Consider the following 24,195-nt stretch of genomic DNA (forward strand, 5'->3'; position numbering starts at 1 on the left):
TGTGGGGGGGCGGGGGACGGGAAGGGAGGAAGAGGCCTTTGCAAAGACGAACAGGTCCTGGTGTGTTCAGGGCCTGTGCTGGGAAGCTCATTGCAGCTGCGGGGTAGAGTGTGTGGAAGGAAGGGTGGCCTGGCACCAGGCTAGATACACATCTTTTTAAAAAATGTTCTCCTTCCACGCTTCCGTGAGGCTATAGCCTATGTGCACCGGCCAGCCAGCCAACAGGCATGGCAGCGGGGCAGTGACATTCGTCTGGGAGATAAATGACTTCATTCCCATTGTGCTCAGCCATGAGATTTTAACACTTGAAGGAGTGATGGATGCTGTAGCCAGACTTCAAAAACAGATTGTACAACAGGGATACTGATTGTCTTCCTGGAGATTTTGGAGACAGTCCTTAAAGCATCTGAGTTGTGGAGTGCTCTGGCAGTGCAGGGTTCCTGTACTGAGTGAATGGTGTAGACTGTACATTGTAGTCCTTGCTCCAGTTTTGAAAAGCGGCCCACCAAGGTGGCATCAGGGTGCTTGCTGTCAGCATGGAGAGCGGCTGACACCCTTCCAGTGCATGGGGTCGATGGTAGGCACCATTGTGGGGAGAAGCATCCTCACTGGAAGAATGTTGTAGAGTGATGTTTTGTACTTTTAATGGAAATATTTGTGACCAAGGAAGCATTATTGATTTTAAAGATTGGGTTGAGGGGCACCTGGATGGCTCAGTCGGTGAAGCGTCCGACTTCAGCTCGGGTCACGATCTCACGGTCTGTGAGTTCGAGCCCGGCATCAGGCTCTATGCTGACAGCTCGGAGCCTGGAGCCTAGCCTGCTTTGGATTCTGGGTCTCCCTCTCTTTCTTTGCCCTCCCTTGCTCATTCTCTGTCTCTCTCTCTCAAAAAGTAAACATTAAAAAAAAAAAAAAAAAAGATTGGATTGAGAATATTATTTTGCAGTAAGACCTGAATTAACATCTTATTTATTCAATCAGCAAATCTTTACTGAATATCTGCTCTGTGCCAAAGATATTGTTAGGTACTGGGGTTTACATTTGTTGCGTATATTTTCATGAGAGATCATTGAACTGCTTAGCAGGTAAAGTGACTGAAGGTTGCAATGAGAATCACGAAGGACGTACACAAGGTGACAGGACAGGGAAGAGGGGTGGAGGGACTACAAGCCATCTGCCCGGGGAGGGCCTTTGTGAAGGCAGGTTTGTGGGGTCAGATAAAGGATCATTGGAGTAGAGGGGATAGAGGCCTGAGGAGGGACAGAGGGGGCCAGTGCCGCAAGAGCTTGGTGGCCAGGTGGGGAGGGATGGGGATGTGATGGGGGAGCCAGGAAGGCTGGCGGCACAGAGCCTGATGAGGCCACCGAAAGGCATTTGGTTATTTGAGCCCTGGGGGACCCCTGAAGGATTTTGAATGGGATGGGTTGTATGAGATGCACCCATTTCTCTTTCAGAGAACTCTTTTTAAAAAGGGGGGCGTTGGGGTGCCTGGGTGGCTCAGTCGGTTAAGCGGCCAACTTCGGCTCAGGTCATGATCTCATGGTTCGTGGGTTCGAGCCCCGCGTCAGGGTCTGTGCCAACAGTTCAGAGCCTGGAGCCTGCTTCAGATTCTGTGTCTCCCTCTCTCTCTGCCCCTCTCCAATCACACACACACTCTCTCTCTCTCCCCAAAATAAATAAAATGTCAAAAAAAAAAAGGAACTTGAAAGGGGGGGCGCACCTGGGTGTCTTCCAACTCTTGATCCCCCTCCCGCTCGTGCACATGCTCTTTCTCTCAAGATAAATAAATAAACATTAAAAAAAAAAAGACTTTATCTTTTCAGAGAAGTTTCAGGTTCACAGCAGAGTTGAAGAGAAGGTACAGAAATACTTTATATACCCCTGTCCCTGCGCTTACACCGCCTCCCCCGTTGTCAGCATCCCCCACCAGAGTGGGACATTCGTTACAATTGATGATACTACGCGGACACATCATAATCAACCAGAGTCCGTAGTTTACATTAGGACTCACTTTTGGTGGTGTACATTCTGTGGGTTTGGACAAATGTAAAATGGCACGTATCTGCCATTATGGTATCAGTATTTTCACTGCCCTAAAAATCTTGTGCTTTTGTTTTTTCATCCCCTCCCCCGCCACCCCTGACAACCATTGATCTTCTGACTGTCTCCATTGTGTTTTGCCTTTTCCAGAATGTTACATAGTTGGAATAATAGAGGATGTGGCCTTTTCAGATTGGCTTCTTTCATTAATACACATTTAAGGTTCCTTTCTGTCTTTTCATGATTTAATAGCCCATGTATTTTTAGCGCCGAATAACATTCTGTCTTCTGAATGGACCACAGTTGATTTATACATGCACCTACTAAAGGACATCTTAGCTGCTTGCAACTGTTGACAATTATGAGTAAAGGTCTGAGTAAAGGTCTGTGTGTGAATGTACGTTTTCAGCTCCTTTAGGTGAATACCAGGGTATCTAAGTGCTGGATCATATCATAAGATTATGTTTAGTTTTTTTTTTTTTTAAGTAGGTTCTATGCCTAACATGGGGCTCAAACTCACGATCCCAAGATCAAGAGTTGCATGCCGTATGGATTGAGCCAGCTAGGTGCCCCAGGTTATGTTTAGTTTTGTACAAAAACCACCAGATGGTCTTCCAGAGTGATCGTACCATTTCGCATTCCCACCAGCAATGAATGAGAGTCCCTGTTGGACCATCCTCACCAGTATCTGGTGTTGTCAGTGTTCTGGATTTTGGCTCTTCTAATAGGCGTGCATCTCATTTTTTTTAATTAAAATTTTTTTCTTTATTTTAGAGGGTGCACGAGTGGGGGAGGGGGCAGAGGGAGAGAGCGAGTGACTCTTAAGCAGTCAGTGTGGAGCCTGATCCTAGGACCCTGTCTGTGATCATGACCTGGGCCAAAATCGAGAGTCGGAAGCTCAACCGACTGAGCCACCCAGGTGCCCCATGTGTATCTTATTTTAATTTGCATTTCCCTGATGACATATGATGTGGAACATCTTTTCATGTGCCTATTTGCCATCTGTAGATCTTCTTTGGTGAGGTGTCTTATTAGGTCTTTGGTCCATTTTTTAACCTGGTTGTTTGTTTTCTTATTGTTGAGTTTTAAGAGTTCTTCATACGGTTTGGGTAACAGTCCTTTATCAAATGTGTCTTTTGCAAATCTTTTCTTCCAGTCTGTGGTTTGTCTTCTCATTCTCTTGACATTTTCTTTTGCAGAATTTTTTAGTTTTAATGAAGTCTAGCTTATCAGTTATTTCTTCCTTGGATCATACCTTTAGTGTTGTATCTAAAAATGTCATCACCATGGGATGCCTGGGTAGCTCAATCAGTTCAGCGTCCAACTCTTGATGTCAGCTCAGGTCTTGATCTCAAGGGCCATGAACTCAAGCCCTGCATTGGGTTCCACACTGGGCATGGAGCCTACTTAAAGTGAAGTAAAATAAAATAAAATGTCATCACCATACTCAACGTCATCCAGGTTTTGTCCTGTGTTATTTTGTAGGAGTTTTATAGTTTTGTGTTTAAAAAAAAATTTTTTTTTAATCTTCATTTTTTTTTTTTTTTTAATTTTTTTTTTTCAACGTTTTTTATTTATTTTTGGGACAGAGAGAGACAGAGCATGAACGGGGGAGGGGCAGAGAGAGAGGGAGACACAGAATCTGAAACAGGCTCCAGGCTCCGAGCCATCAGCCCAGAGCCCGACGCGGGGCTCGAACTCACACACCGCGAGATCGTGACCTGGCTGAAGTCGGACGCTCAACCGACTGCGCCACCCAGGCGCCCCAATCTTCATTTATTTTTGAGAGAGAGACAGCGTGTGAGCGGGGGAGGAGCAGAGAGAGAGGGAGACACAGAATTGGAAGCAGGCTCCGGGCTCCGAGCTGTCAGCACAGAGCCCGACGCAGGGCTTGAATCCACAAACCGCGAGATCATGACCTGAGCCAAAGTCAGTCGCTTAACCGACTGAGCCACCCAGGTGCCCCTATAGTTTTGTGTTTTACATTTAAGCCTGTGATCCATTTTGAGTTAATTTTTGTGAAGGGTATAAGCTCTGTATCTAGATTGCTTTTTTTTCTTTTTCTCTTGCTTTCTTTTTCTCCTTCCTTCCTTCCTTCCTTCCTTCCTTCCTTCCTTCCTTCTTTCTTTCTTTGTTTTTTGCATGTGGACGTCTGCTTGTTCCAGCGCTGTTTGTTGAAAAGACAACATGTGCCCCATTGCATTGCCTTGGCTCCTTTGTCAGGGATCAGTTAATTATATTCGGGCAGGTCTGTTTCTGGGCTCTGTATTTTGTTCTGTTGATTTATTTGTTCTGCCAATACCACACTGCCTTGATTACTATAGCTCTAGAGTATGTTTGGCAGTCAGGTAGTATCGTCCTCTAGCTTTGTTCTTCTCCTTCAGTATTGTGTTGGCTCGTGGCTATTCTGGTTCTTTGCTTCTCCGTGTAAATTTAAAATAGTTTTGTCAATAACCACAACATAATTTGCCTGGACTTTGATTTAGATTGCATTCCCAACTGTAAATCAAGTTGGGAAGAGTTGACATCTGGACAGTTTCAAATCTTCCTACCCATGAACATGGGGTATCTTTCCATTTATTTGGTTCTCTGATTTTGTTCGTGAGAGTTTTGTAGTTTTCTTCATATTGATCTTATACGTATTTTGATAGATTTAGGCATAAGTATTTCATTTGGGGGAATGCTAATATAAATGGAATTGTGTTTTTAATTTCAAATTCCACTTGTTCATTGCTGGTATATAGGAAAGCAGTTGGCTTTTGTATGTTAAGCTTGTATCATCACCTTGCTATGATTGCTTATTAGTTTCAGTTTTTTGTTGATTCTTTCAGGCTTTCTACATAGATGATTATGTCATCTGCAAAGACAGTTTTATTCTTTTCTACTCTATCTTTTGTGTCTTTTTCTTGTCTTATTGCATTGGCTAGGACTTCCAGTGTGATGTTGAAAAGGAGTGGTGAGATAGGGAGCTCCTTCCCTTGCACCTGATCACAGTGGGGAAGCTTTGAGTTTCTCACCGTTAAGTGTGCTATTAGCTGTTGTTTTTTTATAGGTATCTCTTGTCCACTTGAGGAAATTTCTCTCTATTCCTAGTTTACTGAAGTTTTTAGGATGAATAGGTGTTGGAGAGCTGTTCCTTCTTTTTCTTCTTTCTGCAATAATTTTATTGAGGTATAATTTACATGCCATATAATTTACCCATTTAAAGTGTACAAGTTGGGGCGCCTGGGTGGCTCAGTTGGTTAAGCATCCGACTCTTGGTTTTGGCTCAGGTCATGATCTCACGGTTCGTGGGTTTGAGCCCCACATGGGACTCTGTGTGGACAGTGTGGAGCCTCCTTGGGATCCTGTCTCTCCTTCTCTCTCTGCCCCTTCCCCGCTTGCTCTCTCTCTCACAAAATAATAAACTTTAAGAAAAACTTGTGCAAAGTATTTAAAAAATAAAGTATATAGTTCAGTGGTTTTTAGTGTATTCGTGGAGATATGTAATCATCAATACAATCAGTTTTAGAGTTTTGTCGTCATTCTAAAAAGAAACCCCATACCATTTAACAGTCACCTCCACCCACATTCCCATCTTCTTCCAGCCCTAGGCTGTCACTGATTTACTTTCTGTCTCTTTAGGTTTGCTTATTCTGGGCATTTCATATAAATGGAATCAGTATGTGGTTTTGTGTGTCTGGCTTCTTTCACTTAGCATCATGTTTTCAAGGTTCATCGTGTTATGCATGGATCAGAACTTCATTCCTTTTTATTGCTGAATAATATTCCGTGGTGTGGATATACTGTTGTTTTGATGGACAATTGGTGTTGTTTTAAATTTTTACTATTATGAAGGTAATATTATGAACATTTGTGGACAAATTTTTGTGTAGACATATGTTTTCATTTCTCCTGGATATACAACTAGGAGTAGAATTGCTGGGTCATGTGGTAACTCTCTTTAACCTTTGAAGAGCTGCTAGGCCCTTTCATAGTGGCTGCATCATTTTATTTTCTACCAGCAACGTATGAGGGTTTCAGTTTCTTCACATTCTTATTAACACATATCTTTTTTTATTATTATTATAGCCATCCTAGTGATTAAAGTGATGTTTCATTGTGGTTTCATTTTGCATTTCTCTGATGATTAACGATGGTGAGCATCTTTGTTGTGCTTCTTGGCCACTTTTTTAATGTTTGTTTATTTTAGAGAGAGAGAAAGAGTGCAACCAGGGTAGATGCAGAGAGAGGGGGACAGAGGATCCGAAGCGGGTTCTGGGCTGACAGCAGAGAGCCCAACACGGGACTTGAACTCACAAACTGTGAGATCATGACCTGAGCTGAAGTCAGATGCTCAACTGACTGAGCCCCCCAGGTGCCCCAAATTATTGGCCACTTTTATGTCTTCTTTGGAGAAACATGTATTCGGATCCTTTGTCCATTTAAGAATTGTCTTTTTGTTATTGATTTTTAAGAGTTCTCTATATGTTCTGGATACAAATGCATTATGAGATATGTGATTAACAAATATTTTTCCCAATTCTGTGAGTAGTCTTTTCAGTGTCTTGGTGGTGTTTTTTGGAGCACGAAAGTTTTTAATTCCGATGAAGTCACAGAGTTCATTCCCACTGCTGTGTGTGAGCTTAGGTTCTAGAGGGCAGCTGTGGGAGCAGGAGAGCAGGCATTAGAAGAATGTCGCAGAGGCCCAGGTGAGACACGTGATGGCTTCCTCCTGGTCATGGCCACAGCTGGTGAGAAGGGGCCAGGTGTGAGGTAGGTTAGGCAACAGAGTAGATGGAACGAGGTGAGGGGTTGCTCTGGGGGTAAAGAAGAGGGAGAAGTCAGGCACGAATGCTAGGATTTCAGCCCCAAAAATTGATGCAAAATTTGATTATACTGCCCATTATCTGCCACAGAATTGTGATAATTTTTAATCTGTGCTGGGGCCTGCAAGTGAAGGGATCCTTACACATTTTTGAAGTTGATAGTGTTATTGTTGATTGCACCAGAGAGATGATTCCAGGGACTCTGTCCTTCCACGAATACCTCCTGAGCCACCGCAAGTAAACGTATAATCCAAGCTAGAATAGTGTACCTGCCCTGCAGATGAGTTTCGAGGCGTATCCTCCGGCCCCTTGTAACCAGGCCGCAGTCTCAGATTCCTTCGTATGGAGATTATGGAGCTGACAAGTGAATGGTATCAGATCAAGGGAATGAATTTTAAATTTGACAGAGCTGCTTTGAGGAAAATGGCTTTGAAAGGAGGAAATAGTACTGGCTGACGTTTGTGAAGTGCTTAGTCCTTCCACTTGCTTCCGAGGAGGCCTCGTCCACTAAAGCAGAAATTAGAACATTTTGGTTCAGAAAATTTTGGTTTATGCATAGAGTGTGTTCGCTGCAGCTTTTCTGTACAGATTAAAAATCGTGTTCTGGTGGAATATTTAATGAAATGGCAAATGCTTCTGGTTTATAAGGTGAAAAGCTGTGTGTGTCTGCATATATGTGTCTGTCACTACCTGTAGATGTAGCATGTCTCTGTACAATGGGATTATTATTTTTTTAATGTTTTATTTATTTTTGAAAGAGAGAGAGAGAGACAGAGCGTGAGTGGGGGAGGGGCAGAGAGAGAGGGAGACACAGAATCGCAAGCAGGTTCCAGGCTCTGAGCTGTCGGCACAGACTCCCCGACGCGGGACTCAACTCACCAGCCGTGAGATCATGACCTGAGCCAAAGTCGGACACTCAACCAACTGAGCCACCTGGGCACCCCCGTACAATGGGATTATTAATGCCATTTATTTAGTTCTTTGTAATTTTCCATACTTCAAAAATTTTAAAGTTTGTTTTGAGAGAAGGGGGGAGGGGCAGAGAGGGAGACGGAGAATCCCAAGCAGGTTCTGCGCTGTCAGCGCAGAGCCCGATGTGGGGCTCGAACCCATGAACCATGAGATCATGACATGAGCTGAAACCGACTGAGCCACCCAGGCGCCCCTCAGTTTTTTTTGTTAATTTGAGATAGAGTGTGCGTGCCTTCGAGCTGGGGGTGGGGAGATGAGAGGGACAGAGAGAGAGAAAGAGAGAGAGAAGAATCTTAAGTAGGCTCCACCTTCAGCACAGAGCCCAACGTGGGGCTCAATCCCACCACTGTGGGATCCTGACCTGAGCCGAAATCAAGAGTTGGACACCGAACTGACTGAGCCACCTAGGCACCCCTCAGTTTTTTGATGGTGAACATTTATAACTGTTTTAAAAAAATTTCATTTTAAAAACTTTGTATAAATTATGGCTTCTCGGTGTGTTCGCATGTACACGCCCATCAAGGAAACAAAGCCTTTAACTGCTCCTATGCTGCCTTATGCTTGAAGATGGAAAGATTGTTGAAATAGCAACAGTGTCCTCATCTGTACAATGGAGATAACAGTGGTCCTGATTTGGCGAGGATTTAATGGGTTAGTGTGCTAAGGATAGTTTCTGTGAAGTAATAGCATTAGCGATTAGTGCTGTTGCTATTGTCATTCTTTGCATTTTGGATTATTGTCCCATGTCCTTAAGCGATCTACCTCCTTTCCCGTGGTATCTGTCAGCAACGGTTTTCACTTGAGTGCATGAAGCCATTTCATTTTCATTTGATTCCTGCATCATCTGAGTCTCGCTCACCTTTCTGGAGTACTCGCATAAATCAAGGATTAGTCTTGCCCTTGCCTAGTTATAGGTTTATGAACCGTGCTGCTGTATGGACGGCACAGCATTCACCATCCAGATGCCTGTTGCGTCAGCCATTTAAAGCTATGTGTGTGCTCACTTCAGCGGCACATACACTGAAGCTATGTGAGCTTGGGCACATTTCGGAACCTCCCAGAGCTTCAACCTCTGCTACAAAGGGATGTATCAGTCAATTTTCTTTCTTTTTTTTTAAGGTTAAAAAAGAAATTTAGAGAGGGACAGAGCACGCACGAGAGGGGGAGAGGGGCAGAGAGAGAGAATATATATATATTTTTAATATTTGTTTATTTTGAGAGAGAGAGAGAGAGAAACAATCCCAAGCAGCCTTCACTCTGTCGGCACAGAGCCCAACTCGGGGCTCGAACCCACGAACTGTGAGATCATGACCTGAGCCAAAATCAAGAGTCAGATGCTTAGCTGGCTGAGCCACCCAGGTGCCCAGAGAGAGAGAGAGAGAGAGAGAGAGAGAGAGAATATCTTGAGCAGGCTCCATGCTCAGCGCAGAGTCCAACATGGGGCTCGATCCCATAACCCTGGGATCATGACCTGAGCCGAAATCAAGAGTCAGCTGCTCAACCAACGGAGCCACCCAGGGGCCCCAGTCAATTTTCTTAACCATCACAGAGGGATGTGATTCTTATTATTACCATTAGGGGAGCTCTCACAAATTACACTACTTGCTTCTTCGTATCGACTATTGTGATTATCAAATGAAACAGGAATCTGAAAATGCTTGGATCGCTGGGTATGCCACAGAGATCCAGGGGGGTATTATTCCTGCAGTGAGTTGAGGCAAGATTGGAGAAAAAGTGATTATTTTGTTGGTCTTCCGCTCCTGTCACTCCTTCCTTCCTTGCAGATTTTCCTCGTACACAACTCATTCATCTATTCAGCAAATACTTACTGAGTGCCTCTGATATGCCTGATCCTTTTCTAGGTGCTGGGGGCTACAGAGGTGAGTGAGGCAGACGTGGCCCTGCTCCTGTGGGCCTTACAGACCGGTGATGGTAGAGGGGGTCAGGCAGAGACGGCCAGTGAAAAGAGAAGGAAGAAGAAGTGTGAGCAAGTAAAGCAGAGAGAGGGGAGCAGAGCGTGCTTGGTGGCGGTGGTAGGAAGCGCATTGCAGGGGATGGTCAGGTGGGACCTCGTGGATAAGGGGACATTTTAGCAGACACCCGTATGCTGAGAAGAAGCAAAATCTGAGTGACACCTGGACAAAGAGCATTCCAGGTGGGAGGGACAGCCCGGTGTTGGGGCCCCTGGGTGAGAATGAGTCGGGTGTGAGTTTCGTTATAAGAGAACTTGAAGTTGGTCAGTCAGCTTTATAGAAATCAAAAAGCCACCATTCAGCAGACCGCAGATCCGGGATCCTAACGAGTTCTTACTAGAGGGGCTTAAAGTCTCCGTAGAACTGAAGGGCTAGAATATACCCCTCCAGCTCTGATCAGATCGGGCACCGCCTGTAGCTGCTGCTTGTCTGTCAGAGCTGTGATGGCGCGACTGGGAAGACTCCGGACCTGGACTCGGGTCTCGGCTTTGTGGTCACGGGCCAGTCTTGTGACCCTTGGGTCCTCAGGCCCTTCTTCTCAGAGTTGGAGGTGACGCCAGTGATCTCACAGGTGGGACAAGGAGTAAATGAGTGGCTGAACCCTTCATGAATGACAACACACTGTGTGAGGACCGAGTCTCTTTATTGCGGGAGGCTTTGAACTCAGAGTGCCGAGAGGTGCGGGTGTCAGGGTGGAGCAGGTGCATCGCGGAGGCTCCGAGCGTCGAGGGGGCTGCAGGCACCCAGCTGGGGGACGTGCTTCTCTGCTGTCTCGACACAGCGAGTGTATTGCCACACCAGGACTGGTTCGTTGTCCTCCTGGGACAATGGCTTTCCTCTTTCTCTTCATGTTCCGTCCGTCCTCACGAGCTTTGTACTTCAGGATGTTTCCAGTGAAGCCTTTCCCACTACTCTCTCCCGCTTATCAAGACCTACAGCTTCGCACCCAATCACATGTGGTTTTGTGTGTCTTCACGGTTTCTTTTTTTTTTTTTAAATTTTTTTTTTAATGTTTATTTATTTTTGAGACAGAGACAAAGCATGAACAGGGGAGGGGCAGAGAGAGAGGGAGACACAGAATCCGAAACAGGCTCCAGGCTCTGAGCTGTCAGCACAGAGCCCGACGCGGGGCTCGAACTCACAGACCGTGAGATCATGACCTGAGCCGAAGTCGGACGCTTAACCGACTGAGCCACCTAGGCGCCCCTCTTCACTGTTTCTTTTGCCTGCCTGGCTAGATCATGAACTGCTCGAGAATAAGAACTGTTTCTAATATTCTTTCTGTTTCTCCATAGTATTTATTAGCACAGTATAAATTATAGAGGCCAGTACATACTGACGTGCACGTTGAATTAAAGTGCTCGAAGTGATCTTAATGACACCTGGTTTACTTTCTCCATTGAAATAAGCCACAGCTGTAATTTTTCCCCACCTGCAAGTTCCTCAAGCCCACCGCTAAACATGACTTCTCTTTGGCGTGACCAGACGTTGAAAGAATTACAACGCCTTGTTCTTTAGCCCCCAGGTTTCCCCAGATGCCAGTCAAACATTCCTTCTCCTGCCTGAAGATCATCTGCGGAAACCTCGGCCATGGCATCAGTATCAGAACCAGTCACCTTCAGAGAGTTCTGCCCTTTGTACTATCTCCTCAATGCCATTCCCACAAAGGTGCAGAAGGGTTTCCGCTCCGTCGTGGTCTACCTCACAGCTCTCGACACCAATGGGGACTACATCGCGGTGGGCAGCAGCATCGGCATGCTCTATCTGTACTGCAGACACCTCAACCAGATGAAGAAGTACAACTTTGAGGTGAGTCTTGCTTTTCTTTACTCCTTAGTATGCAAGAGGCATGGCCGACGTTGGACACGCTCGTGTCTCCTAGGATGGGGTAATTTACTTCCGATTTGGCCTCGGTATCTCACCCAAACGCTACTTGAAAACCATCTTTAATTGAAGTGGGATATAGCTAAAGACGTTGGTTTATTTTTGTTTTTACTTTTTTCCCCCTGCCTCTAGAAGTTTAGCACCACTTTAAAAGAGAACATTTTAGTGTTAATATGTAATAGAAAACTTTGGAAGTTGGTACTTTCTTCTACATATTTTTGTTTCTCAGGGTACCTTGACTGACTCGGTTAAATGATCTCTAGTTATTGTGCTGAAATTATTATGAAGAAAGGACTAGTATCAGTATTGGCTAGCTACCCAAACAGGTACATCTGAAATAAGATCTCTCCTTATAGAACATTGCTGTTAGAATCTCAGCCAACCTCTGTTCTGTGCTGGTTGACTTCAGGCATTGCATGTCTATGTATTGTAGATGCTGGTAGGCACTAAATAAATATTGACACATCATCGTCAAATTCACCTACTTAGTCAATATCTGTGGTTTATTGAGTACGCGGCTGTTGTGAGAGACTCCCAGGGTGACTGAGTTATGGCTTCTCCCTCATGGCCTGGTGTGGCTCTACTATTCCTGTAGTTAGTGGGCTTTTATGGACGTCTTTAGACAAGACTTTTGTGTTTAGGAGTGCCTGGGTGGCTCAGTCAGTTGGGCGTCCAACTTCGGCTCAGGTCATGATCTTACATTTCAAGGGTTCAAGCCCTGCATCAGGCTCTGTGCTGACAGCTCAGAGCCTGGAGCCTGCTTCAGGTTCTGTGTCTCCCTCTCTCTCTGCCCCTTTCCCACTCATACTCTGTCTCTCTCTTTCAGAAGAAATAAACAGTAAAAAAAGAAAAAAGAAAACAAAATGATAGACCTGATTAAAATGTATCAATAATTAAGTGGAAATGATCTGTACTTATCAATTAAAAGAAGTTACTCTAATGGAGAAAAAAATTATGAACCAACTATATATTGTTCATAAGAAACTCAATTAAAAATTAAAAGGATGGGGGCACCTGGGTGGCTCAGTCTGTTAAGCGTCCGACTTCAGCTCAGGTCATGATCTTGTGGTCCGTGAGTTCAAGCTCCGCGTTGAGCTCTGTGCTGACAGCTCAGAGCCTGGAGCCTGCTTCAGATTCTGTGTCCCCCTCTCTCTCCGCCCCACCCCTGCTTGTGCTCTGTCTCTATCTGTTGTTCAGAAATGAATAAACATTAAAAAAAAATTAAAAGGATGGAGAAAGGTATGTCATGTAAATGCTAATTAAAAGAAAGTTGGAGTGGCGATGTGAATATCAAAGTAGTCTGAGCAAAGAAATAACTAGGGTTAAAGAGAGCCATTCCGTTGGAAAAGACAGAGCAGCCTTACGTGTAGGTACCTTAACAAGCAAACTCCACAATAGACGGAGCAAAAAGTCTCATAACTGAAAAATCAAGAAATCCACAATTCTAGTTGGAGACTTCAGCACTCGTCTCTCAAGGATATAGAAATATAGAAGAGCTGAGTGACACTATCAGCTGACATTGTCTCATTGACATTTACAGAACGTTCCACCCAACAGCAGATGAGGGTGTGTTTTTCGTAAATAAACGTGGAACATTCACTGAGACCATATTCTGGGTCATAAAACGTGTCTCAACAAGTTTAAAGTAGAGCAGACTTTGGTTCTCTGTCTCACTCTGTTTTCTCAGTTTTTAGTTGAAGTGTACTTGACATAAAGCGTACAAATTTCAAATGTACAACTTGGTGAATTAGCCTAGTTGTACAGCCGTGTGATCCCTAGATCAAGATGCAGAACGTCTTCAGCAGTCCAGTGGACTCCCAGCGCCGGCTGCCAGTCAGTACTCCTCTCGCGGGTGCCTGCTCTTCTGACCTCTAACACTGCAGGGTACATTTGCTAGCCCCTTAGGTTTTAATTCACTGCTAGGTCATCTTTGGCATTAAGGTGTAGTGTTGGAGCACGCGCGCACGTGTGTGTGTGTGTGTTCCAGAAAGTGTATTTGGATGGAAGTGGAACACAGGGCAAGGATATGGAGCAGCAAGGGTTAAGGCCAGAAAGGCGGGTGGGGCCTCGAACATGAGACTGTAGGCTGGAACCTGCTTCTGCGGCAGGGTCAGCTCGGGGACCCTTGTGGGCTGTGTGGGCTAGGGGCCAAGTGTGAATTCAGACCCTTTACTCGGGTTGCATTTCAATCCAGTTCTCTTTTATAAAACACATGTGGCTTATTGATACCATTGTATTGTCCTTTTTAAAATATGATTATATGACTGTTTTTTAAAGTTCACCACCAAACTCACAAAAACTTAGAGAAAAGCGAGTGTAATGTTCCCCAGAATGAAACTACAGTTACCCCTGACCGTCAGTTTTAGAGTTTTACCTAGAATTAGCTTTCTCTTTATCCTATGATGAGCCCCATGAGCTTTGAAGGAGGTGATGTCCTAGCACCAGGGGTGCCCAGATTTGGGAGAATCAAGTACAAATTCTTGGAACCAGCAGATGAAGAGGGGACTCCAGGAAAAGTCATATATTATATGTATATGTCCGCTGGCTTTCTCTTACGGAGGGATCAGAAAAAAATGTATTTTACTGGGGCCAAAATCCAAACTTGACAGCCCCAAGTATCCAAAAGATTTTCCAAGCACCCATTTGGTGTAGAATACAAACCCGTAATTGTGGAAAACCACAAAGGAAGTGCAAAATAAAAATTCCGTTTTGGAAAGAACGCGGAATTTGGAATTAGAATACTGGGGTGGGAAAAGAAAGCTAAATATCTGTCTGTAAAATATACGGGAAAAGGTCTGCAGGAGCACTCCTGACTCTCCATCATGATTCTCTAAATCTCTGTGGGGCCTGAGAATGGGGTAGGCTAAGGGAGGGGGTGTGAAGAAGTATCTTTTTGTTTTCTTTAAATGCGGTGGAATCATTAGAATTTTTTGGTAACAAGAATGTTTTCCTATTTCCTTGTTTTGGGTTTTTTTTTAAATGTTTCTGAAGTTTATTTTCGACAGAGAGACAGAGTGAGTGAGGGACGGGCAGAGGGAGGGGGAGAGAGAGAATCCCGAGTAGGCTGTGCACTGTCAGCACGGAGCCCAATGTGGGGCTCTACCTCACAAACTGTGAGAGCACGACCTGAGCCAAAGTCAAGAGTTGGACGCTCAACTGACCGAGCCACCCAGGCGCCCCCGTATTTACTTGCATCAACACAACAACACAAAGCTCTGTTTTGAGTGTTGGCTGTCGGTTATTAGCTACGTGATCCTAGAGATGGATTAACTGTTTTGTTGTTCTGGTCATTTTTGTCTTCAGAGCTGGCTAGGTCTTAGAATAATTTGGCACAGGGGTGCCTGGGTGGCTCGGTCGGTTGAGCGTCCGTCCGACTTCGGCTCAGGTCATGATCTCACAGTCCATGAGTTCAAGCCCCGCGTCGGGCTCTGTGCTGACAGCTCAGAGGCTGGAGCCTGCTTCTGCTTCTGTGTCTCCCTCTCTCTCTGCCCCTCCCCTGTTCATGCTCTGTCTCTGTCTGTCTCAAAACTAAATAAACAAACAAACAAACAAAAAGAATAATTTGGCACAATTCCCATGTTTTTCAAATAAAGAAATGGTAAGATTCCTGCTCCACGCCACACAGCTGGTTGCCTGACCATTATGCTCACTTCCTATGAGAGAAGACAGGGCCTCCACAAAAGTCTGGATTTGGAAGACAGTGGAAACCAGATTCAGAGTCTCTGGAATTTCCAAGTGAAAATTGAGACATGCATCAACTAGTTTCATTTAGGGGAAATCTAAGATTTTATAGGAAGGTAAATAAAAATAAAAGTTAGTCTACCCTCTCATGAACCCATGTATGGCATGGATGAAAGATGATGTTTTTAAATGAAGTTCTGTTTCTAAAGAAGGAAAGCAGACCTTATATGTGCTAAATACAGCCTGTCGTGTGTTTTCAAGAATAATACTTTTGGAAACCTTTTTTCCTACACGAGTTAGTGGGAGAGGGCAGATGGAGACACAAGAAGTTCTTCTAGCTCGTGCCAAAAGCACAAGAAACTGTGAGGAGCTAATAACGAGTATAAAAATGTTATAAACTTGTTAAATATATGGGTGTGAAATACGTAAGAACAGACGGGAACGATAAGTTGACCTGAGCTTCTGATTTTCTCTTTGGAAAGTAATTGTATAACCTCTCTCCTTAGCATTCAGTGAATGGCGGAAATTCCACGGATTCGCCCCCAGAGCAGTCTCTGCGCTACCTGGTTGTCACTTCTGCAGCTTGTCTGCACTTGGGTCTCCAGGAGTTCATTCAATAAGTACCCAGTGCGGGGACACCTGGGTGGCTCCGTCGGTTGAGTGTCCGACTTCGGCTCAGGTCATGATCTCGCGGTGTGTGAGTTCGAGTCCTGCATCAGGCTCTGTGCTGACAGCTCAGAGCCTGGAGCCTGCTTGGGATTCTTTGTCTCCCTCTCTGTCTGCACCGCCCCCCACCCCCCCACCCCCACCCCACACACACTCTGTCTCTTTCTCCTTCAAAAATAAATAAACATTAAAAAAGAAAAAAGTACCCAGTGCTCACCGTGTGCTAGGCCCGCTTGAGGTCCTGGAGAGGCACAGAACAGGGCAGGCAAGGCCCTTGCCCTCAGGGGACTCGGAGTCTAGTGGGGAGCCAGAGCCGCCAACACACAGACGAACAAGAAGGGGGTCTGAGGGGAGAATAAAGCGGAGGAGGGGGTGAGGAGCTGCAGCGCGAGGCGTTGCAATTTTAAATAGGAAGTTCAGGGAAGGGCTCGCTGAGCGGTGACAGCTGAATGGAGACCCAAAGACAGTGAGCAGCATGATGGACGTGCTGTTAACAGCGGGGGCAGAATATTCCCAGTGGAGGGAAGGAGAGGCCTGAGCATGGGAACATGTCTGTGATGTTTTCCAGTCAGGAAACTCATGCTTCAGAATATTATGAATGTTTCCTTGACTTTTACCAAGTGTGTGTGTGTGTGTGTGTGTGTGTGTGTGTGTGTGTGTGTATTTTTTTTTTAAGTTTACTCATTTATTTCAACAGAGAGAGTGCATGCACGTGAGAGAAAACAGGGTAGGGGCAGAAGGAGAGGGAGAGAGGATCTTAGGCAGACTCCATGCCCAGCACAGAGCCCGACTTGGGACTCGATCCCACAGACCTTGAGATCATGACCTGCGCTGAAATCAAGAGTTGGATGCTTAACTGACTAATTAGGATCCTATGATCTAAATTCTGGCATGTCAGTAGCATTGCGGTATAGGGTTTCACTGGTATCCTCAGCATGGATTGCTTCAACTCATTAACTAATGGTAATTTAAAATTGTATTTGCAATTGTAATGACTCAAGAAGAGTCAAGATACTAATGGCAAAAGAACAAGATGGGAGGGGTTGCTCTACTGGGTTAGCAAGGCTTATGAACCTTCAGTAATTAAGCTGATTGTGGTTGTTAGCACAAGAATAGATAAAGAGATCAGATCAAAAAGAATAGAACAGAGAACCCAGAAAATCCATACATATATGATCGCTTGAGGTTTTGCAAAGATGCTATTACAAGGTTGTTCTACTAAATGGTGTGGGACATTTGGATATGAGTATTTGGGGGAAAGTGAAACTTGATCCCTACCTCACTTCAGATGTTTATTCTGTCTCAACACTTTAAACGTATTATATCATCATCTCCACTGCTGGGACTCCTGCTGGCCATCGAATTGTTTTCCTTTGTAGGTAATCTGCCTTCTGTCTCTAAGATTTCTCTAGTGGTGGTGTCCCGGGCCCTAGGGACTTCCTTCAAGTCCAGTGGATGTTCCCTACTCCAATTTGCCCTATGGAATTAAGGAAATTATTCCAGAAAAGGGGATGCTTTGATTTAACTTTTGGATCATCAAATAGTTATGTAAATATTTAAACTTTAAACTGTGGTTCTGTGTTAGTAAAAGGATAAAAGTGAAACAATTCTTTTGAATTTGATGAATATCTTACTAGAGTCTTCTTAAATGTTTCTAGGTATTTTCGATCTATTATTTGATATGCTAGCAGTTTCTCCTAAAGGTTAAGCTTTGGCATATCGAGAGACACTCATGAAGAAAGCCTTGTCACATTTCACAGCTCCCATGAGCTCACTCGCAAAGAACGCTTCCCCTTCGTACAGTTTTGTCCTGTGTATGAAGGGAAAACCGCCTGCCAAGGAGCCTGAGGAGGTTGGTGGAATGCTACCCTGATGGTGAAGTGTTTGTTCAGAAAATCATCACTGGCTTCTTTCAAATCAGTCTCTTCTTAAATTTTTTTATCGCTAGATTTCCATTTTGAGGGGGGTTAAGTTGCCACAAGGCAACAAGAAGTGCTCCTGGGAAGTTGGAAAGGAGGGAAATGTAAGAGTCAGCATACGATAGATGAGCCCTGAAATGGACAGAGTCTCCTTAAAGAGACAGAAGAGTGACTCCCAGGCCAGAATAAGACTGAACTGTCCCCACATCAAAAGAAAAAGGGAGGGGTACCTGAGTGGCTCAGTCGCTTAAACGTCCGACTTTGACCCAGGTTAGCCCCGCGTTGGGCTCTCTGCTGTCAGCACGGAGCCCGCTTCAGATCCTCTGTCCACCCCCACCCCTCCCGCCCCTCCTCTGCTCATCCTCTCTTTCTCAAAATAAATAAACTTAAAAAGAAGAAGAAGAAGAAAAGAGGATGTGACGGCAGGAAGAGAGCGTATAGTCTGCTGGGTAACTTGGGAAAAATCGGGCCGAATTACCCGTGTAGCTGGGAGTCCTTTTGAGAGCTGAGACCCCCTTGGCATGGCCGGCCCTAACGCTTACCGTGGCTTGCTCAGAAATTGCTCCCTGCTAGCCAAGCAGCTTTTGACTAAGACTTGCTGCCCATGCGCATCAGCCAGTGGGGGAAGAATGTACAGGTCCTACGTACGTGAGCATTCTGGTTTGTGTGACTGTTAGTTCTTTATAAAGTAATAAACTGGCTTTTTGGCTTAAACTTTAACTTCTTGTGCATGAGATGCCCACAAGGCAACCACCCTGGGCACTGAACACAATAGGACACTGAAAAAACTGAGTTTCTGAGTCAGGAAGGTTGAGGGCCAGAACCTCCACATGCTGGCTCACCAGTCTGAGTCTGTGTTGGGCACGTGTGTGCACCGTAGTGCGTAAGGGCACGTGCACATGTGATGAAGCTGTGAAAAGCAAGGGGATAAATTCCAATTCCAGGATAGTGGTTTTGGTGGCATGAGGGTATGCAGGTAGGGAGAAGGGCCCAGAGGGCTTCAAAGGTGCCCTCGACGTTCCCTTTTCCAGGCTGGGTCAGGACTCAGTAGACGTTCGTTTCATGACCATCTAAGCAGTTGTCTACAGTCATGTCGTATGTAGTCTTGTATATGTGAACATATTTCATCATTGTAGAAATGGAAACGAGAGACTCCCATGCCACGAGGCACTTGGGATTCAGCCAACTGGCATCGTGAAGGCAGCAATCTTGTCTGCCCCGCCCCTCATACCCGTCGGAGCTGACCATGTCCTTCCCTTGACCCCCCCGTACCTGTGTGTCAGTGACAGTAATGCTTGGTTCCTGTATGTGTTGATGGGTCTTGTCCTTTTCCTGGACCGTGAGAGCCCCTGAAAGGGACACGTTATTCATGTCCACACGACAAGCACAGGGAAGCCATCAGTAAACACGATTGCTTAATCTTCAGCGTGCATCTCATTGTAAATCAGCAATGCATTTATATATTTTATTTTTTAATGTTTATTTCGAGAGAGAGAGAGAGACAGAGCGTGAGTGGGGGAGGAGCAGAGAGAGAGGGGGAGACACAGAATCCGAAGCAGACTCCAGGCTCTGAGTTGTCAGCACAGAGCCTGACGTGGGGCTCGAACTCACAAACTGCAAGATCATGACCCCAGCCGAAGCTGGACGCTTAACCGACTGAGCCACACAGGCGCCCCTGTAAAAATCCCATTTGTAAATAATATCTTAAATGAAGGATTGGCTTTATGAAATAGAAATACTGTTTAAAAAGATGGATGGTGGCTTTGCGCCTTCCGTTTTCTAAAACAGGTTTTGTGTATCCTGATCCAGTTGTCAAAAATAAGCCTCGAATATTTTCTCCACCTGTGTCTTTTTATTCTGTGTGGCACTTGGTGATAGCCTCATCTCAATTACCCTCTCTCCCTGCGGGGGTGTATGTAACTGGGGAGCCCTGAGCCTGCCGCTGTGCCCACCCAGAGCCACGCTTCCCACTGGCGCTCCCGGCCTGTGACTGGGTGCAGCTGGGACACAAGGCACACCTACGCCCGTGAAGCTGATGACTCCTGACAAGTGACTCTGGCTTGGGGGTTCCTGATGGCGAGGCCACAACTTTCTAGAACTGCACTGCGGTTGGAGATTAGCCTGTGCAACTCCCCTTCCTTCCCTTGTCTCCATCTCGGGTCGCAGACCTGCACTGTGAGTTGACAGTTCTCCCCGCCTCTTCCGGCTGGGTTTGCCCAGAAAGATGTCGCGCGTGTCTGCTTCCACTGGCAGGTCCTGCTTTTTGGCAGACTCGCGCTAACTCAGCAGTGTGGTTCGATCTTCCAGGCCTTCGATAGCCTGCTTCTGTCAGTTGCCATGACGGGAGGGTTGAATCCACCAACAGAAATAGTGCATTTGTCTTTCTGTCCGTTTCTGCTTCATGCATTTTTAAAAATTGTGGTAAAACCTACAGAACATAAAATTTATCATTTTTCCATTTTTAAGTGTATATAGTTCAGTGGTATTCAATATAGTCAGGTTGTTGTGTTGTTTCATGCATTTTAAAGCTCTATTGTTTGGTACTTATACATTTAGGATTGTTATCTATTTATTGAATAGATCCTTTTATCACTATGTAGTATCTCTTTTTTTATCTCTGGTGATATTCCTTGTCTACTTGGGTGGTGGTATAGCCTCTCCTGCTTGCTTACAATCAGAGTTTGCATGGTATATCTTTTTCCATTCTTGCCTTTAGTTTATCTGTGCCTTTATAACTAAAGTGCATTTCTTGAAGATAACATAAAGTCAGGTCTTACTTTTTTATTCAGTTTAACAATCTCTAGTTTCTTTTAAGTTTATTTATTTTGAGAGAGAGAGAGAGAGAGAGAGAGAGAGAGAGAGAGTGTGTGCACGTGCACAAGTAGGGGAGGGGCAGAGAGGGGACTGGGGAAAGGAAGAGAGAATCCCAAGCAGGCTCTGCGCTTACAGTGCAGATGTGAGGCTCAAACTCATGAACTGCGAGATCATGACCCGAGCTGAAGCCAGATGTTTAACCAACTAAGCCACCCAGGCGCCCCTGCTTTTTTTTTTTCTTTTTAAGTAATCTTTATGCCCAGCATGAGGATTGAACTCACAACCCTGAGATTGAGAGTCGCAAGCCCTACTGACTGAGCCAGCCAGACGGCCTGATAATTGGCATATTTAGGCCATTTATATTGAATGTAATTATTGATATGGTTGGGTTTAAGTCAGTTTCTCGGCCTGACAGCTACTGACACCTTGGTCTGGGGTGCTCTCCTGGGTATTGTAGGTGTTTAGCAGCATCCCTGCTTTCTGCCTACCAGATGGCAATTGTATCACCTCCAATTGCAGCAACCTCCAGAAACTGTCACATGTCCCATGGACAGGCTGGGGGACAGACTTGTCCCCAGTTGAGAGCCATCAGTTAGGTCTGCCATCTTGGGAATTGTGTTCTGCTCATCCCACCTGTTCTTTATTATCTTGTTTTGTTTATTTTCTTTTCCTGCTGTCTTTCAGACTAATTATTTTTTCATATTTCTATGTTATGTCCACTATGGCTTATTAGGCCCTCCCGCTTTTCTTTCTTAGCAGTTTTTCTAGGATTTACAGCATGTGTCCTTTAACTTCTCTCCGTCTACCCTCAAGTAATGTAACATCACTTCACAAATAACATAAGAACTATTCAACAGTTTATTTTACTTGCAGATTTTGTGTTGCCGACATATAGAAATAGAGTTGATTAATGTGTATTTTACTTCCATCGTATTTTATAGACCTCTTAGGGTTTTCTACACAGGTGATCACTTCTGCCTGTGCAGGAAGCATTTTACTTCATTTTTGCCAATGTGTATGCCTTTGCTTTTTTTTTTTTTTTTTTTTTTTTTTACTTGAGTGACTGCACTGGCTGGGACCTCCAGTACAATGTCCACAGTAAGAACGGACATCTTTGCCTTGGCGTGTACGTGCATTAGCTGTAGATTCCTCATAGATGCTTTTTGTTTCTACTTAATTCTGTTCCTAGTTTTCCGAGAGTTTTTTAGTCATGAATGAGTATGGAAGTTTGTCATATTTTTTCTGAATCTGTTGAGATGATAACATGATTTTCTTCTTTATTCTATTAATATGGCATATTATAGGTATTGAGTTTGATTGTTAATCCAAATGTGTATTACATCTGTAAACCCCACTGTGTAATGATATATTATCCTTTTTAAAATCTTGCTATCTTCCTTTCGGTAATATTTTATTACGGTTTTTTTTTTTTGTATCTATATTCATGAGGGATATTAGCCTATAAGGTTTTGTTTTGTTTTGTTTTGTTTTTGGCCTTTAGTTTTCTTACGATGTCTCTGGCCTTTCTCATCTAAACGCAAATGTCAATTACTCTTGATATTTTGCTTGTCTGAATGTCTCTGTGTCTCTAAGTTGTTTAAACAGATCTCTATTCAAAGCTAACAGTTCTATCTTAGCACTTTGAAGATGATCTTCCATTGTCTTCTGGTCTCCATTGTTTCTGTTGAGAAGTTTTGTTTTTTTTTTAATTTTTTTTTCAACGTTTTTTTATTTATTTTTGGGACAGAGAGAGACAGAGCATGAACAGGTGAGGGGCAGAGAGAGAGGGAGACACAGAATCAGAAACAGGCTCCAGGCTCCGAGCCATCAGCCCAGAGCCCGACGCGGGGCTCGGACTCACGGACCGCGAGATCGTGACCTGGCTGAAGTCGGACGCTTAACCGACTGCGCCACCCAGGCGCCCCAGTTTTGTTTTTTTTAAAGAATTTTCTTTTTTTTTTTGAGAGTGAGCATGCACGTGCATGCACGTGTGCAGGGGAGGGGCAGGACGAGAGGGAGAAGGAGGATCTTAAGCAGGCTGCATGCACAGCATGGAGCCCAATGAGGGGCTCGATCTCACCACCAGGAGACCATGACCTGAACCAAAACCGAGAGTCAGACGCTTAACCAACTGAACCACCCAGGTGCCCCTAAACATTTTATTTTCAAGCACTCTCTACACCCAACATGGGGCTTGAACTCACAACCCCGAAATCGAGAGTCACATACTCTACCAACTGAGCCAGCCAGGTGCCCCGAGAAGTTTGGTTTTTAATAATTACTCATATCTGGTCATTTGCCCTTTTTTCTGACATACTAATATCTTCTCAGCATCTGAGGTTTTAGCGTTTCACTACACAGTGTGTATATGTGTATTTCTTTCTGTTAAACTGTTTCAAGGCGTGTGCTCCTGAGGACACAGGTCTTTCATCAATATGGGTAACTTTTAGTTAGCCCTTATCTCTGAAGATGTTGCTTTCTGTTGTCCTCTTTTCTTCTGGCATCCCAATTGGATGGATCTTTAGATTCTATCCCTAGGACTCTGCTCTTTCATGTTTTTTATCTTTTCCTCTCTCTACGTGGCACAGATCTGTCATCTAGTTCAATAATTTTCTTTCAGCTCTGACTAATCTGCTATTTAATCACCCATTAAGATTTTAAATTCTTTTGACTCTCTTTCATTTCTATTTCCGATAGTAGGTTACTATTGTTTTAAATTCTGTATATATTTCTTTAAAATGTTAAGCATATTTCTTTTATGCTCTGGGTCTCTTCGATCTAAATGCTGTACTTGGGTGGAGGCAAAGGGTCGTACAATTCTGTTATTGTGTTAAAAAAATTATTTTTTTAATGTTTATTTACTTTTGAGAGAGAGAGAGAGAGAGCGCAGGGGAGGGGCAGAGAGAGAGAGAGGGAGACCCAGAATCCGAAGCAGGCTCCAGGCTCCAAGGTGTCAGCACAGAGCCCAACATGGGGCTCAAACTCACAAACCGTGAGACCGTGACCTGAGCCGAAGTCAGACGCTTAACCGACTGAGCCACCCAGGAGTCCCTGTTACTGCGTTTTTTTAGTTGATTCTTCTTCATGGGGCCTTTTTCCCATGGTGGTTTCTAATTAGAAGCTCTGTGACTGGTCCTAATACGTGTGAATCTGAGGGACCTGGGTCGAGACCGTGTCCCACAGATGGGGTTTAGACTCCCTCTGCCAGGCCTCTTGGCATGCTGCTAACATAGATGCACTTCAGGTCAGCTGCCTGGCATGGAGCTCTCTTTGAGTGGAAACAGAAGATAAATTCAAACTCAGATGCTGAATAGGGCAGGCTGGTGGTGACAGATTCTTGGGGAACATTCTTCTCTTTTATTCACTCTAGCCAATGTCTGAGAGAAGACAGAGTTCCTTGTCAGCTCCATTTGCCAGCAAATTGATTTTTCCCTAGTT

At 44.6% G+C, this 24,195-nt stretch overlaps 1 protein-coding gene across 5 annotated transcripts in view; it reads left to right on the plus strand.

The window, feature by feature from the left end:
- TECPR2 (tectonin beta-propeller repeat containing 2) overlaps positions 1-24,195 on the plus strand; it is a 104,758-nt gene that overhangs the window by 2,288 nt on the left and 78,275 nt on the right. For 4 of the 5 annotated variants that reach the window (XM_019462306.2, XM_053889834.1, XM_053889835.1 and 1 more), the window contains exon 2: positions 11,312-11,602. In XM_019462306.2, coding sequence (XP_019317851.2) covers positions 11,384-11,602 — 219 coding nt within the window. In that variant the 5' untranslated portion in view covers positions 11,312-11,383. Of the gene's footprint in view, positions 1-9,604; positions 9,701-11,311; positions 11,603-24,195 lie in introns of all 5 variants that reach the window. The other variant, XM_053889833.1, reaches the window with a different exon arrangement.

The sequence above is a fragment of the Panthera pardus genome, unplaced genomic scaffold (genome assembly GCF_024362965.1).
Source record: "Panthera pardus isolate Hobbes unplaced genomic scaffold, ASM2436296v1 HiC_scaffold_24, whole genome shotgun sequence".
Taxonomy (NCBI): Eukaryota; Metazoa; Chordata; class Mammalia; order Carnivora; family Felidae; genus Panthera; species Panthera pardus.